The sequence below is a fragment of the Tasmannia lanceolata genome, unplaced genomic scaffold (genome assembly GCF_043159265.1).
Source record: "Tasmannia lanceolata isolate RefF3 unplaced genomic scaffold, GAP_Taslan_0.1 ptg000013l, whole genome shotgun sequence".
Classification (NCBI taxonomy): domain Eukaryota; kingdom Viridiplantae; phylum Streptophyta; class Magnoliopsida; order Canellales; family Winteraceae; genus Tasmannia; species Tasmannia lanceolata.
Genome location: NW_027518690.1, coordinates 43557345 through 43574956, shown reverse-complemented (window position 1 = coordinate 43574956; position 17612 = coordinate 43557345). Strand labels below are relative to the sequence as shown.

At 37.9% G+C, this 17612-nt stretch overlaps 2 protein-coding genes across 10 annotated transcripts in view; one reads left to right on the top strand and one right to left on the bottom strand.

Moving 5' to 3' along the window:
- Nucleotides 1-14829, bottom strand: part of LOC143890184 (uncharacterized) — a 29349-nt gene extending 14520 nt beyond the window's left edge. The window contains exons 1-11 of one of the 8 annotated variants that reach the window (XM_077394765.1): nt 14562-14829; nt 7454-7509; nt 7175-7328; nt 5593-5748; nt 5060-5176; nt 4880-4964; nt 3302-3410; nt 3097-3164; nt 2841-2966; nt 2344-2437; nt 1353-2097 (exon numbers count right to left, since the gene is read on the bottom strand). In XM_077394765.1, coding sequence (XP_077250880.1) covers nt 1353-2097; nt 2344-2437; nt 2841-2966; nt 3097-3164; nt 3302-3410; nt 4880-4964; nt 5060-5176; nt 5593-5748; nt 7175-7293 — 1619 coding nt within the window. In that variant the 5' untranslated portion in view covers nt 7294-7328; nt 7454-7509; nt 14562-14829. Of the gene's footprint in view, nt 1-1352; nt 2438-2840; nt 2967-3096; nt 3165-3301; nt 3411-4879; nt 4965-5059; nt 5177-5592; nt 5749-7174; nt 7329-7453; nt 7510-7617; nt 7744-14561 lie in introns of those variants that run through there. The other 7 variants (XM_077394758.1, XM_077394764.1, XM_077394761.1 and 4 more) reach the window with 7 other exon arrangements.
- LOC143890185 (uncharacterized) overlaps nt 1-17612 on the top strand; it is an 83534-nt gene that overhangs the window by 35123 nt on the left and 30799 nt on the right. The gene's annotated exons all lie outside the window — the stretch shown is intronic.

Here is a 17612-nt window from a genome sequence, read left to right as displayed (position 1 = left end):
TCACTTCTTCTCACTGGAGCATCCAAAGGCCTACGTTGGATATGCTCAAACCATCTTAAGCGGTGCTCTCTCATCTTCTCCTCAATTGGTGCCACCCCCACCTTTTTACGGATGTCTTCATTTTTAATTCTATCTAACCTTGTGTGGCCACACATCCATCTAAGCATTCACATACGCTCATCTTATGCAACAATGGTAACAAGTACATCATCTCCCATCATGAGTCAGTGTGTATTGCATGGTTCATGCTGCTTTTCCTCTTCCAATTGTCATTTGGCCATCACCCTTGAAAAAATGTTTTCATCGGATGCTTCATCCACCGTGTGCAAAAGATGTTTGATCATTGTTATGCCTCTTCATTGATAGCCTTTGGGCGTGATAAGAGTGTCTTTTGAATCAACAAACACTATATGTACACTATATGTTTTGAGCTGAGAATGAACCTAACAGTTTCATATATATATGTGATAGCACATGTCAATAGATGTTCGATCTTGGTAAACTATTATGGATGGTTTTCTTGCTTATGCAAATGCAATGGTTTCTAAGTGTATATTTGTGATTATTCTACCACTTTCTGAAGTTTCATCTTAAATCTGAATGGACTTCCATTTTTTTTAAATCCGAAAAAAATTGCATGGACCTCCATAAACTTTCATTCCATTGTTTTACAGTTTTATAGGATTTCCACCAAAATATATGTTTCCACTTCCACAGTGACTGAAGTTGACATTTGAATCTTTGCAATAGCCTTTGTGACACCCTTTGGAGAAACTACTATTCATGTTTTCTTTACACATGACCCACCAAAACCTACTTAAAATTTAACCAAAAAGTAGATAAAAATCACTAAAAAACTATAAATCATATACACCCAATGCCATTTTTGTGACAAATGAAGCCTTGTAAAGCCCACCGTTAACATTAGCATGATGTTTCATTCGCCTTCGGGTTACTTTTAAATCTCGGTTGACCTACTTTTCTTCCAAATCATCTTTGTTGAATCATGGGCTTGTTCATGAATTTTTTTTTGCTTGCAACCGCTATCAAGGCCTTAAGGCATATGCTAAAACATGGGCAATAGTTACATTTTCCCACCTATCATAACAAGTTATCGCATCACACAAGATGATAACTATCAAGGATAACAGGCGAAATAGAGACCACCGCAATATTTTCTTCTTTTTTTTAGAAAAAAAAATGATGATAAGGTCATTAACTTTTAATCACATAAAAAGGCTATACATACAAATGATAACAAGTGAAACAAAGGACAACACCATGATTTATTTCTTTTGTTTTTGGAATTGATGATTAGTTCATGAAGTTATAGTTTCATAAAAAGGCTATACCTACAAAGGACAGCATGTGGTACAGTTAGGCGGCATGTATCTGCATCAAGCGGCGCGCAGGGATCTTGTATATTGTGTGGCCATATTCTTAGCTTGACGGTACAAGGTAATTCGGCGGATGATCCGGCAGCCAGTGATTTGGCAAGTTCAGATTCAATTCTACCGACACCAGGTTGAGGATCACTAACACCATTTGCAATATTAATAAAAGTAGCACCTTCCCCAGATTCTGCGGTACCCATCAAACGGGAGCGTGAACGATGTCGAGAACCAGACCGCCCAGTGCCTCTGGATTGGCTAAAACCGGTAGCCATTACTGCAGAAGCCAATGGAATCTCCACATTAAGAGTAGCGAGCAAATCAGTTGACAATAACTCAGATCCAGCTCCTCGCATTCCAAACGAATTTTCCTGGGGCCCATCATTCAAAGATAGCACGGGATGTAGACCAGCATGGGTTTGACCCATTAACCACCCCTGCAAAAAAGGTAGTTCCCAGCATGCCGGATCCCCAAACGAGAAGAACTGGTGAAGTTGTCCAACCTCAACGCTTCTTAGGAGCATTTGAGGGTCCGTATTTCCAGAAAGATTTGAAGGAGGCCCAGATTGCCCGATGGGTATCCGCGGAGATACTCCATTAGATTGGAAGATGTGTGGTGGTATATTGTTGGCATTATCTGAATTCTCTACTATGCCGGGAGAGCTACTTTGCCGAATGCCGCCACCAGGATGTCTTTCAGGGGTCTCTGTAGTGTCCATAACAGAGTCAGAAACTGCAGTCTCCGTTTCACTAAGCAAATAATTTGCAATTGTGTCTTCTCGTACAGGATTTGAAGTAGAAGGTAACACGGGAGACATATCCATAGGGGGAACCAAATAATCAGGTTGCAAAGATGGCCTTCCACTATGTTTTACCAATGTAGGCCAGAACAAGCAAGGGACAGGTATAAGAGGTACTTTAGCTTCCCAACTTGGATGGGCACTGGAATTACCATTTGCGAAAAGTACAGCAGGAGGAGGATAATTCAAGTATCCCAGAGATGTTGCTAGTGTAATTGGCGAATCTGGGGAGTCAAGATCGTTGACCTGCAACCAGCCAACTATATTAGGAACTATAGGTAGAAGAAAGAGAAAAAAATCACTAAGGCCATGTTTGGCAACCACGAATTTTTTTTAATGCTAAATTTAGTTTTTTTAAGTGGTGAGAGAGGGGTAGGGCAGGTGGGTGGGAGGAGAGATTTGAGAGCTCACAAATGAGTAGAGGGTGTTAAGTGGCTAAAAAACAAGGAAAAAATCAATCATATTTTGAGTGGAGTTTATTGTTTCCCTTTTTTTCTGGCTTTTCTCACCCTCTTCTCATCCGTGCCCTCTCAAATCTCTCCTCCCACCCGCCTTGCACATCTCTCACCACTTGAGAAACTAAATTTATCAGGAAAAAAGATTCATGGTTGACAAACATGGCTTAAATGTGAACAGCAAACAATTTCACCTCAGCAGTTAAGAGAAATGGGGCAGCATGCGGGTGAAAATGCACAGCCCTCAGTGAACGCCGTGTCTTTAGCACAATGGTCGGTGAGGATGTCTCTCCTCTCTTGTTGTAGTGCCATATGTACAGCTAAAAAAGGATTGCCACTGTCAAAGCTGGAAAAATTACAAAACCAACTCTCACAGAAATAAACAACACTAAGAGCAGGAAGACGTCTCCACAAGATAAATATAGAGAATTCAAAATATGAATTTCTTACCTTGTGACCTGAAGCTACAGCAAGAAGTTCTCCTTGGGCATGGAAAGCAATAGAAGCAATAGGACGATCTGTTCCAAAAAAATGAAAAAAAAATCGTGGCAAACAAATCAATCGAAGAAATGAAAACCAAGTGAAATTTAAAAGAGGACAATGGAGACTGGTGCTGCCATTTTTTTTGAAAAACACAAGGTGTATAAGAAATTACAAAAATCACGCGATCCTATGCATTCTGCAGTATTTGCATCCCACAAGCGCACTTCATGATCCAGGCTTCCACTCGCAAGAATTTCTGGATGCACTGGGTGGAACCTAACCTGCAGAAAACATACGATGGAGAAGGGCTATTTCACAGAAAAAGCTTCGACGCAAAATAGATAACCTCAACAAGCTCAAACAACAAAAAAGGATGCTTTAAATTGCAGTAATAGTTCACAAAACAGGACTTTCCTCATATATATATATATGTGTGTGTATGTGTGCGCGCGCGCGCGCGCGCCAGGGGCGAGTGGGAAACGTGTTTCGGGAGCATTTTCGAAATGTGAAATACAAACGGGGAAACGTTTAAGAAACACATGGGAAACATATAGGATACTTATCTGAAACATGTGTGAAACGTATGTGAACCCGTCAAAAATGTATGTGAATGTCTAAGAAACGTATAGAAAACGTTTTGCAGAAATCACACCAAAAATCATGTGATAGATATTAAAAAGGAAAATAATAGAATAGATAGAAATAAAAATAAAAAATAAGTTTAAAAAAATATGTAAAGAACATACATTAATCATCTATGTATGCCTCTAATTTAAATAAAAAATATAAGAAAATTATAAATGCATGTATTATGCGTAAAAGCTCGTAGAAGTTTAAAATTATAAAAAAAATCCAAATCTACACATATTTTGGGGTTTCCTTCAGTTTTATGTGTTTCCCTAGACGTTTCTAACTGGTTTTCTAAGACTTTTTCTCAATGGTTTCTCTTACGATTTTCTATCGCTTCCCTATATTTCTCATTTCCCCTCTGTTTTTTCCTTCATTTCACATTTCACTTCCTAGATTAGCATTTGAATATGGTTATATATACATATATAGAGATTTTATATGGTGTGTGATATTAATATGTAGTTCTTATAGGGGTCTTCTAGGCAAAACATTATGGATTTTTTCCACGGGAAAATATTTCAGGAAAATAAACTTCCAGGGTCTGGTAGGGTTGCAATTTTTCTAGAAAAGAAAATTTTTTATTTTGGAAAAAAATAATGGAAATGAGTTGACAAAATACTAGAAAACTCTTCTTTTTTTTTAAGGGTGCTAGAAAACTCATTTTCTATGGAAAATATCTTCCAATATAAAATTTCCCTACATCCAAACAGCCCCCGTGTTCAATTGAAAAGGTTTCATGTAATCAATGAGATTGACCTCAGAATTTGTGTTTGACTCTTTTTTTTGAATGATGTGTGCATATCACCATAAGTATGGTAAACAAAATTGGGAAGGAAAGGAAGGTGATCAAATCACGGTGCACTCTGCCATCAGGCTTAAGACTTCTATCTGGATTTCATTCAGGTGATCTATAGGGCCACTCTCATTTTTTGTAAAGTTACTTTCCACCAAAATAGCAGCCACTCTCCCCTCCTAGAAATAACTGCTTTTCATAAAAAATTAATTAGAATGTGGTTCCTACATTTTATCTCAGAAAAGCTTTGGTTTATGATAAATTGTGAAATAATGAGCAAACAAATAAAGAGCATCCTCTGACACATAATTTCAAATGCAGGATTACCACCCAAGGTGTCCGTCGATGGCCACTCAGAACCTTTACGCAGCTTCCAGTTTGGCAATCAATTATCTTAACAGTGTGGTCTCCACTGAAAAAACAGAAACAGAACACATTATAAACAACAAAAGAAGCATGGAATCTCAGCATCAATAAAATATAGATAGCAAAGAGACATCAACTTACTGCGTAGAAGCAATAGCTTTTCCATCGGGACTAAAGGCAGCAGCAATAGTAGACCTAGGTGGAGGTAACAAAGGACTATACTTGGCTGATAAATGCCGCAATGACTCTGCTTCTAACCTGAGTTAATGATTACATTCCAGATAAATAACATAGTTTCTGCAAACAAATACCAGCGTAAAACATAGGATTTTGTCGTCAATGTCTTAATTAGAATTTTCTAGTTAATAGAACATAGTCTGGCTTCTTTGTTGTTTATATTTTTTTGGCAGGAATATCTTGAAATCAATAATCCATACAGAGCATTGCATGAGAAACAAACAGGAATAATGGTTGCAGTACATAAGTATGCTAAGCTGAAGGGTGCCCTTGCAAAAAATGGGGTGAAGGCTATAAATCACAAGAATGCATTTAATACTCTTTGACTTTCATCCATCATAAATGCACGATGGTGATGTATAGTCAAATGAGGCGCCCTTTAACCCCTTTTTTGCAAGGGCGCCCCTCAGTTTAGAATTCCTCTAAAGATAACTTACCAAGAAATAAGACCATGTCTTGCATCTGTTGCTTCACATTTTGGCCCAATGCAATCAACACTCCATTTAGAAGCTTCACCCCACAGCCTTTTTGACGAGCGTTTTGTTCGCGGAGAAATCTCCCTCAATGCTAACAATCGAAAGACATTGCCGCTGCTGACAAAATATGAAATAACGCTGAATATAAATGAATTATATTAAAAATAAAAAAGCAGAATCTATTAAAATGGTGACTAGAGGGTCCAATACTCTGATCCTGCTGGTCTAAACTTGACTCGGGGCTAGAAATTTAACACAGCGTAGACAACATCCAGCATGTCACGGATGAAAAAAATAAACTACAGTTAGCACAGCAAGCCAGTCAAATCGATTAGCCAAGTTACCGAATCCAAACACGAGTTGGAAACAGAGAGGTGGGCTGGAAATTCAAAACTGATGGCCATATAGGTTCTAAGCCTCGTAAATGAACCATTTGTACCAAGTTATCAAAATCTCATCTATTAAAAACTAAACCAGAGGCCCACCCAGTGAAGTGGTACATTCCATACAAACTGGTTTAACTGATGGTTTGGTCATGACTCGTGACTTTATAATAATTTGAAAGCCTGGTGCTCCAAACCATGGTTTTAAATTTCGACCGATTTCGGATTTCGGTCAGGACCGAAACGAAATAGCACCGAAACCAAAATTTCCGAAATGTACCAAATTTCGGAAGTTTTGGCGAAATAATTGATAAATTAATATTATTTTAATCCTTTATCAAATTTTGACCGAAATTACTGAAATTTCGGCTTAAAAAAACAATATTTCGAGAGCTTTTACCAAATTTTGGCCGAAATTTCGGTTTCGGGAAGGGCCGAAATTTCGCCTGAAACCGAAATTTAAAACCTTGGTCCAACCTTAATACAACCGTTGGTGCTGACGAGCAAGGTTTTAAATTTTGGTTTCGGAATCCGGACCGAAACCGAAATTTCGGCTGAAATTTTGTTCGAAATCTATCCAAATCGATTTAGTTTATATTTTATCACGTACAAAATTTCGTCGAAATTACCAAAATTTCGGCTGAAATTTCGGGATAATATTAAATAATAATTAAAAACAGATTTTTTGGAGATACCCCTAAAATTTCGGCCCAAAATTTCGGATTTCGGTCGAAATTTAAAACCTTGCTGACAAGTACTAACTAGTTCGACTGCATACCCTAACTTGCTCAACCACTGGACTGAAGCAGGTTGGACAATTTTCTAGTTTCCCATTCTTTTAAGTAAACCGGGCCCGTTCTATGACCGGGTGTGCATTCAAGACACTGCAATATATTAATTTCAGAACAGAATATGCAACCATTTAGCTACGAGAACCCATACATAAAAGTCCAATCATTGCATATGACTACCATGCCTCCTTGTATTGAACCTATTAATGGCAGGTTCAGCTGAAATATAGATAAAAAGATATAGATAACCATCTCATTATCATGAACACTGGAAGCCCCTAAAACAATTCTACAGGAGTAAAAGCCATTCTAGAAATATAAAAAAAAGATTGACAAGCATTATAAGAAAACAAGGTCATGGATCCTCACCCATGTCTCGAGGTAGAAGAGGGTAGATACTGAGGAAGCACATGCTGAGAACTAGAGGATGAAGTCGATGTTGAGGGCATGTTCACATTATCCACCCAAGATTGAGTCATTTCTTTCATTGAATCTTATGCTCGTACAAATCACATCACCTATCCTGAATGAGATGATATAGTTACCATCCTTCAAATGGAAGTATAGCAAAAGAGAGCAACCAGAGACCACTTCATAATTGAAATATAAAAAAAATTCAAGGAGCTCTGCTTAAATTGCAGTGTGTACCTCAATCATAAATTTAATTAGATTTATATAGACCACCCATCATATTCATCATCACCCTGCTCAAGTGGGGAAAAAGCATCAATAAAAAGAACTGCTTATTTTCATACTTTTTCACCAATAAAGGAGAAAAAGAATGGGTGCTAAGTCTAAAATATCCATCTCACATGCATCTCAATCATTAATGACTTCACAATTAAAAAAAATCGCCAGTGACCCAGTGTACCAACAACTCCAAGCCAGCAGCAACAACAACTAATTGAAAAGCTCTCCGTCCACATAAGTAAAAACACCAACATTACCAAAAGATACAAACACTATGTACAACCTCACAAACACCGACCATGTAGCAGTTTGTGATTCCATCAGTTCCTCGAATTAAGCATATCTGTCAGTGGTAGACAACCAAATTTGACTATAACAAACCTGAACGAGGAAGAAAATATGAGAAGTTTAAGAGCTTTAAACATTACTTCCTGTGACTAGGGAAGTAAATAGCACTCGGCATTAATAACACAAGCATCAATAATACCAATAACTAGCCACATCAACAAAAAAATATTTCAGAGCAAAGAGAAAAGTAAATTGCCATTTGCTTTGACCAAAGTAAATTGCCATTCACTTTGACAAAGAGTACAAGGCACACAAACCAAACATTTAGACTGGCTTGACCATTATCACATTTATAACTGAATTATATTGCCATTTGAACCAACATTACCAAAAGATACTAACACTATCTACAGCCTCACAAACACCGACCCTGTAGCAGTTTGTGATTCCATCAGTTCCTCGAATTAAGCATATCTGTCAGTGGTAGACAACCAAATTTGACTATAACAAACCTGAACGAGCAAGAAATACGAGAAGTTTAAGAGCTTTAAACATTACTTCCTGTGACTAGGGAAGTAATTAGCACTCGGCATTAACAACACAAGCATCAATAATACCAACAACTAGCCACATCAACAAAAAAAATATTTCAGAGCAAAGAGAAAAGTAAATTGCCACTTGCTTTGACAAAAGTAAATTGCCATTCACTTTGACAAAGAGTACAAGGCACACAAACCAAACATTTAGACTGGCTTGACCATTATCACATTTATAACTTAATTATATTGCCAGGGTTGCAAGGAAACAGAATCATTCAACGCTGCTTATAAACTCTGAATGTCAACCGTTGGCTTACCCCAGTCAAGTTGGTTTAACATTGGCCAAGTTCTTGTCTGAATCTATCTGAGTTTAGCCCTATCAAGACAATCAAAAACTACTTTGACTTTCCCAAGTCAATGGAATGTTGAACATGTCACGAGTCGACTCGATTAATACCTTGTCAATGTAAGAAGAAATTAATGTCTCATCAACTTTCAATCAGATTTCCCCTTTTATCCCATTTTTCTAAAATTCAGTAGAAAAACCACATGATAAGCACAAAAATAGTTGTAACTTGAAAACTGATGTAACTTTTCCAAAAGTAAAGAATCAAACATCGATGAGGTTAGAACCTAGTATTTTGGGTCTAACCTTTGGCAACCTAGCATTCATGACATCTCACCACAAGTCTAGTGATGTCCCTACACATTGCCAGCCAATGATATTTCTTCTCTACCAAACCAATTGTCTTATCTCTGCAAAAATGCCCAGCTAAACCCCCTCCATAGACCTCAAACATATCTCTCAAAAAGAACTAGTCGGGATCCAAAAGCCTGGTCCCTTTAAAGAGATAACCGTCCTACAAAATATAATCGTCAACTGCCTCACCCCAAAATTGTGCCAAAATCATGGAAAAATCTACATCGTCTGTGTGTGTTTTTTTTTTTCATTAAAAAACAGCCACGACCAAGACGGTCATGAAGACAATAGAGAACAAATAAACGAAAAGAAAAATAAAATATCTCAAGTGATCCTCTAGCCACTCCTTCACGGGCAAGGCTTACCGCCACTCCATTTGCTTACCGCCTAGCATGACTAAAACAAACCCCGTGGCCTGTTACCCGGACCATAATCTCATCAAAGAGCTCTGCAAATCTCCACTGGTGCAGATTTTGACCTTCCAACCATCTAATGATGTTGAGAGAGTCGCCCTCCGCTATTAGATTGTCCATCTCTCTATTTGACAGCATTTTGATCCCTTCATGGATAGCTCTCACTTTCGCTTGATTCGAGTCCTTGATACCGACCTGAATAGGCCCATTTTGTGACGCTATTCTCATCTCTTAAAACACCACCTATTCCCGATGGCCCCAGTTTTCCCAAACTTGAGCCTCCACATCGTCTGCATACAACTCTAACATCATATAAGGCCAATATTTTTGGTAGACATAGAACTTAATAACAATACTATCCAACTGAAAGCATCTACCACCTTGTTCCAACTGCTTGCCTTACATCGAATGACAACAGTACACTCCTACAAATAAGCTACACATGTGGAATGTCAGCTACTCAAGTTATGTTGCCCATAATGTGCTTCAGGGTCTCATGATTCGAATATAAAATAAATTCCCTTTGAATCACATCGTGACCCCACTAACGAAGAACATGAATGATAGCAATATAGCATAGAAAGCGTCGGTGTATGGTGTCATTTAGCTTTAAATTGAAGATAGATATAGGACACATCTCATGGTCATAATATTACCCCAGCGCCCACGTGAGATGCATCACTATCCAAGGAAACAGGAATATCTACTCAAAATGGGGAATCTTGATTCCCCAAAAATTGATTCGGAAAACGGGAATCTTCTCAATTCCCCAATTTTTTGGGAATCCCATTTCGGAAACGTGGGAAATGTGATTCCCACTCTATGGGAAATTTGATTCCCACTCTATGGGAAACACGTATCCCACTCTATGGGAAACACGTTTCCTATCTATCCCCTTGCTGGTCCTCTTCTCTTCCTCTTCTTAGTATTGTAAAGTCATTTAAGTACTTAAGATTTACATGTAAATAAGGAAATAACTCCCATTTGAATCTATTAAAAATAGTTTCAACTTTCAAGACCCAATTCCAAAATAGGAGCTTTTATCATCTTCTGCTTCATCCCTCAAACCTCTTTTATTCCATGTTTGTCCACTAGGACATACTGTTGCTGCTGAGCAATTTGTTATTGAATCAATGATAGCACTGAAGTTCTTGATGAACGTCCCATAAAAGGTAGCCAATCCGTGGCAACTACATTCTATTGAACGCTCGTGGGCATAGGCCACGTAAGATTAGTCTCCACTTTCTCTTGAACCATCCGAATGTTAAAATCCGACACTATATACCCCATAAAAAATAGCCTACAGCCAGGAAGCTATAGTTCTTGAGAGCAAAGATTCAATCATCGGTTTCGATTTGGACTTCAGTCCCCACAGAAGTGGAAGCACTTCGTGAATATTTATGGAAGCCGCTGAAAATCTTGTAAAAATTATGAAAGTTTATGGAAGCCTACGGAGAAGATGGAAATTTAATATAAACTTCAAGAAATTCTAGAAAAAGCAAGACAACCATCCATAATGGTTTAACAAGATCAAACACCTAGAGGCATGTGTTGGTGTACATGTATGAAATCGTAATTTTATTCTAAATATAGATATTTCACAAGTTTTGAAAGTTGCATTTCTTTTACTTTTCAAATTACTTCTCTAATTAATGGAATGAGAATTAATATTTTCTAGATATATGGAGTTTTTTATCATTCAATATATAAATATATATATATATATATATATATATATATATATATATGAGGAAACTGTTGGTGAGCTTAAGCTCACCAAACTTATGGTGAGCTAGCTTGCCCAATCACATGAGTCCCACATTTTGGGGAGTGATCCAAACCATTCATTTGCAAGGCCTGTCCATTTTTGTCCTCCACAAATGGAGGGGTTAGGATGATCCTATGGAGCTGATTTTTGGTACACTCCCTATCTATGATAAGGCCTTGCAAATGAATGGTTTGGATCACTCCCCAAAATGTGGGACCCATGTGATTGGGCAAGCTAGCTCACCATAAGTTTGGTGAGCTTAAGCTCACCAACAGTTTCCTCCATATATATATATAAGGAAAGTGATTGTGCACTCGAAAGCTTATATGTGCTCAACTGCCCAAACACGTGGGTCCCACATTTTTTGTGGTGATCCAAACCATTCATTTGCAAGGCCCCATTATAGATTGGGTGTGTACCAAGAATCAGGTTCATTGGATCATCCTAACCCCTCCAAAAGTGGAGGGCAAAAATGGGCAGATTTGTGGGCAAACAGTGTCCGTCCCTTTTGCCCTCCACTTTGGATGGGTTAGTGATGCAGCCCGAATCATAGGGCTGATTTGTTTCTATTTTCCTGCATGATTAGGGCTGATTTATTTCCAATTTCATACATGGCAATTAGATAGATATATTTCCATTTTCTTTCATGCCAATTAAGATAGATTTATTTCTATTTTCATGCATGGCCAAATAAGGAATATGTCCATTCCATGCATAGCTAAATAAGGTCATTTAGGATTGATATTACTTTTTAATATTTAGGTTGCCTTTGATATCAAGGTGCCAATTTTAGATGTTTTCTTTTGCTTTTGCGAGATTCCATAAAAGGGGGCGGATGAGACGTGTAATGGGACTTCTGTTTTTATTATTAATTAATGAATTAAGATTATTAATTAATGAATTAAGAGAGAAGACATCCACTCTTAGAGTTTTCTTCTTTTCTCTCTATTTTGCTATCGTAAGACTACGATTTCCTATTCTTGTGATTTATTTTCGCTTTACCGCCGTATCGGATTGCATTATCTGGTATCAGAGCTTGAGTTTGCGATCGGGTATTCGTCGATGGCACCAAGAATGTGGCAGATGGTTGGATCAGCAGTTCAAGATGCGATGGAAGAATCTCAAGAAGAGACCCTAGAGCTGAGGAGGCAAGTGGAGGAACTCATGGGACAGTTGAGATCGGTCCGTGCTTCTTCTCAAGACGTAGACGACGGATCAGACGTAGACGCCGTGAGCCAACATCAGGGATATCTTCCGTGACGACCAACGAGAGCTTATACCGGAGGTAATTCCAGGCATTGGGAATCATGTCTCAAGTCTGGGAAGGTAATACAAGACTTGAAACCATTATATTGTTACTTAGAGCAAGAAATCGTAGATTGGGAGTCACGGCCAATCTACAACGAATATTCCGATGAAGGATATTTAATCCTTCCTAAAAGTTCAGACAATGAGTTTTTGCCTTTCGGGGAAGACCAAGTGATCAATAAATCACTTGAAGTGATGGTTGATGAGGGCCATAAAATAATGAACGAAGGACCATAAGAGATTAGATCTGACAGCAAATTAGGGGGGTTAATAGAGATTGAAAGGATGGGCGAATAGAAAAATATTACGTGAATTTCTTTATCAGTTTATCTCGACGCATTTTTATTAGATTCTATATTGAAAGTCTACGGCAATTACTCATAGTTTCAAGCTCATTAAAGATCAAGAAAGAATATATTTTTATCTTGGGAATATAATGTGGTTGGGTTAATTTCATCTTTCTTTGTTACTTCAAAACTCGAGAACGAGTATTTTTGAACCAAGGAAGAATGATGGAGGCGAGGACTACCGAAAGCATGTGTTTGGAAGATTCAAATCCAAGGACGGATTCTCTCCAACCCGGGGAAGTTAATGCAGCCCAAATCATAGGGATGATTTGTTTCTATTTTCCTGCATGATTAGGGCTGATTTGTTTCCAATTTCATACATGCCAATTAGATAGATTTATATCCATTTTCTTTCATGCCAATTAAGACAGATTTATTTCTATTTCCATGCATGGCCAAATAAGGAATACGTCAGTTGCATGCATAGCTAAATAAGGTCATTTAGGATTGAGTTTACTTTTTAATATTTAGTTTGCCTTTAATATGAAGGTGCCAATTTTAGATGTTTTATTTTTCTTGTATGAGATTCCATAAAAGAGGTGGATGTAATGGGACTTCTATTTTGATTATCAATTAATGAATTAAGAGAGAAGACATCCACTCTTGGAATTTTCTTCTTTTCTCTCTATTTTGCTATCGTAGGACTACGATTTCCTATTCTTGTGATTTATTTTCGCTTTATCGCCGTATCAGATTGCATTAGTTAGGATGATCCTATGGACCTGATTTTTGGTACACACCCTATCTATGATGGGGACTTGCAAATAAATGCATTGGATCACCCCTCCAAATGTGGGACCCATATGTTCTGGGCACTCGAGCGCATATACCTTATATGCGCTCGAGTGCACATATATATATATATATATATATATATATATATATATATATATATATATATATAGAGAGAGAGAGAGAGAGAGGAAACTGTTGGTGAGCTTAAGCTCACCAAATTTATGATGAGCTAGCTTGCCCAATCACATGGGTCCCACATTTTGGGGAGTGATCCAAACCATTCATTTGCAAGGCCTTATCATAGATAGGGGGTGTACCAAAAATCAGCTCCATAGGATATATATATATATATATATATATATATGGAGGGTTTTTTTTTTTTTGGTGGGTACATGAAGGAATCAAGCTTATGAAATAAACGAACCAATGCTTCCAACTAAAAAACTAAAACATCAATATTATCACACATTGCATGAATAATCCTAAAATCCTCCTTCCGCGTCTCTAGGCAAATGCAAAGAAAATTCAGAGAGAGAGATGCGACTTCTAGAGTAACCTAAATCAAGAGAATTTATATGATGGGTGGCCGTGAAAACACGTGAAGTCTAAAAAAGTAGGTACAGCCCACTTTTTTTTGATGATCCAAACCGTTCATCTGTTTGGGCACAACCTAACCAAAAATCATTTCCATAGGATGATCCTAACCCTCCGATCTGAACTGATATGAATATGAAGATTTCCAAAAATCATTTATGGAATCTTCTACAGATCGGAGGGGTGGGTGGCAGGGAACAAAAAATTCTCCACCCATCATATAAATTCTTCCTAAATTAATTTCAAAATGCATCTTTTTTCAAAGAAAACACAATCTTCGATCTAAAAAAAGAATCTAATCGAATTGACCAATGAAACATCAAAAACAGTAAGAGAAATCGAGTAAAGAAACAAAAAGGATTGAAATAAGTCACCTGAATTCAATACTTTTGCTTCGTAAACCTCGAGATCCAATTCCTTAGAGCATGATTCAAGAACAAAAAATTAGAAGAACTTTTCTTTCGCGAGAATTTCGAGCTTAGGATTTGGGGAAAAAGAAGATAATCGGAGATTGTTGAGAAGACGAATTGCGCAGATTCGGAGGGAGTCTCTCTCTCTCTCTCTCCCTCTCTCTTCTCTGTGATCGGATTTGAATGGGGAGGGGAAACCTAAAAAACTAATCGAACGGTGTAGATCGGACGCACGAACGTTCTGATTATATATGGGACGAAGGTTTTATCATTGTTATCTACGGATAGATTTCCCGTTGGTCCAAAATGCCCCCTCTTAATTAAGATGATTTGCTGGCAATGAGTCTGGACCATAGTTTGCAAAACTTTGATTTAAACGTATTAGTATCGCCATTTATTACTCTCCCTTTAAAACTTCTTTTACTATAACGTTTAAATGGTGTTTTAAACGTATTAAAACGGTTTTCGTTTGTCTAACTTTCCAACTTTACCCCAGTAAATCACAAAATTTTAAATTGGGGAATGATATCAGCACAGCCATGTTTTAATAATTGCAGAAATCCAGCTTGTCTTTTGGTTTTTAATTGGCATGTGAGAGCTTTTTTGGGAAGGGGTTTTTGCAAAAAGAGTTTCCAATTATGGCGGTTTTGCAAATAGAGTCCCCTAGTTTATCAATTTGCAAATCAGGTCATGGCTTATCAATTTTCATTGCAAATCAGGTCATATGAGACGTTTCTTAACCTAATGCAAACAGAGACATCTTCCATTTATTTCGAAGACAAGAATGCCCTCTGCTAGCTAAAAGTTGAAATTACACTGAGGATGATCCGTGAATGCACCTGCAGCCCCAAAAGGCAGTGGAGCCCACATTGTTCGGGTGATCCAAACCGTTCATTCATTGAGGCATAGCTCCAAGAAATCTTCTTGGTAGGATGATCCTAACGGAGGTTGAATATTGAAGGCACAATATGAAAACCTCCACAGATCACAGGGTTAGGATCATCGTATGGAAATGATTTTCTTGCTACATCATCTCTAGGCATGGGCCTAATAAATGAATGGTTTGGATCAAAAAAGCAATGTGGGCCCCATGGTATTTTTTGGTGCACGTGCACACATGGTCATCCGCCATATAAATTCTGTTAAAAGATAAAAATACCCTTTGTTCCAATTTTTGGTATAGTGTCAATTATAAGGATTTTTAAAGTGCTATATACATGAATAATGCAGGTTGTTTCAACCGTTCATTTAGTGAGCCCTTGTGTAGTTAGGGTGTACCCAAAAAAGCTTCTCCATATGATGATTCTAACCCTATGATCTGCGGAGGTTTTTATATTGTGCCTTCAATTTTAAACGTCCAGAAATCAGAGGGTTAGGATCATCTCATGGAAAAGATTCCTTGGGCACACCTAGGGCCCAAATGAATGGTTTGGATCACACAAACAATGTGGGCCCACTTCCGTTCTGGGCTGCACAACGCATGTATAATTTCTTCTTTTAAAAAACAAAGGGCATTTTTGTCTTTTTAAATACGAAACATGGCTCCTTTTGCATTCTGTTAAGAAAGGTCTTCATATGACATGATTTGCAACGAATGACCATAATGCATGAAACATGGCTCCTTTTGCATTCCGTTAAGAAAGGTCTTCATATAACATGATTTGCAACGAATGACCATAATGCATTACCTGATTTGCAAATTAGCAAAATACAGGACTCTATTTGCAAAAAAGCTATAGTTGGTGACTCTTTTTGGCTCTTTAAGTACTAAAAGACAAAATGTATTAGTGAAAATATCAAGACATGGTTGTGCAGATATCATTTCTCTTTCAAACGTGCTAAATACCTTTTTGCATTTTAGTGTATTTAACTTCTTTTTTTTACAATTTTTTCACGGATACTGTATTAAGCTTACGGGTGCAACTCAGGTCGGGTCTGGTTCGGGTTGAGAAAGTTGAACCCGAGTCGGGTCGGGTTCGGGTTGAGGTGTCAGGTTGACCCAACCCGCTTAAAATCTGATATTTATAAAAAAATTACCATTTTCTGTTTTGTATATTTTAGAAAATAAAAACCTAAAGGGGAAAGATCATATCACCACAACTGGGTCAACCAGACCCAACCCGAATTGGGAGATCAGGTCGAGTTCAGGTTGGGTTTAGGTTGATATATAAATTTTTTGGGTCAGGTTGCATTAGACTTCATCGGGTTGAGGGTTGAGAGTCGGGTCTTGTTAGACTTCATCGGGCTGAGAGTCGGGTTGGGTCAGGCTCGGATTGACAGTTTTGAGTTTCGGGTTGGCTTCAATCTGACCCGACCCGACCCAAGTTGCACCAAATTTTTCCAGTCCTCTCTAAATTCTAGCGACATATTAAAAAAGAGGAATGCTAGCCTTGCGAAAATGAAATGAAATGGCTCCCACATTGGCTGCATGTTGTAAAAGTCAACAGTGTTAAATGCACTAGAGTGACATGCAGCCAATGGGGGTGCCCCTTCATCTATTTTTGCAAGGGCTCCCTTTAGTCTAGCATTCCTCATTAAAAAAAGGGAAAATTACATACACACCCTTGGTGGTTTGGAAGTTACAATGACACCCCCTCAACTTTTTGGCATTTTAAAGTATACTCTTTTCATTGACGGTCCGTTAGTTTAACCTGACGGAATGAATAAAACTAACCACAGTTAATATTTTGAGGACAGAAATACCCTTGTCATTGGTTTTAAGCCATTTGCAGAGGGATTAGGGTTACACCATTTCCCACCGCCGCCGTCGCCATCTCCGGCCACCGCCGTCACCTCCACCACAGACAATGAACGCCACCCCATGGCTACATCAAACTCATATTTCAAGGAAAAAATATTGATAAAACAAACAAAAAACCCTAAAATATTAGGGTTTTTGAGCAAATTATGATAATGATGTGAATGAAGACAAATAAAACCCCTAAATCGGGGGTTTGTGTTGATAAATAAACATGGGTGTGAATTAAACCCTAATTTTTAGTTTTCAGGTATGAA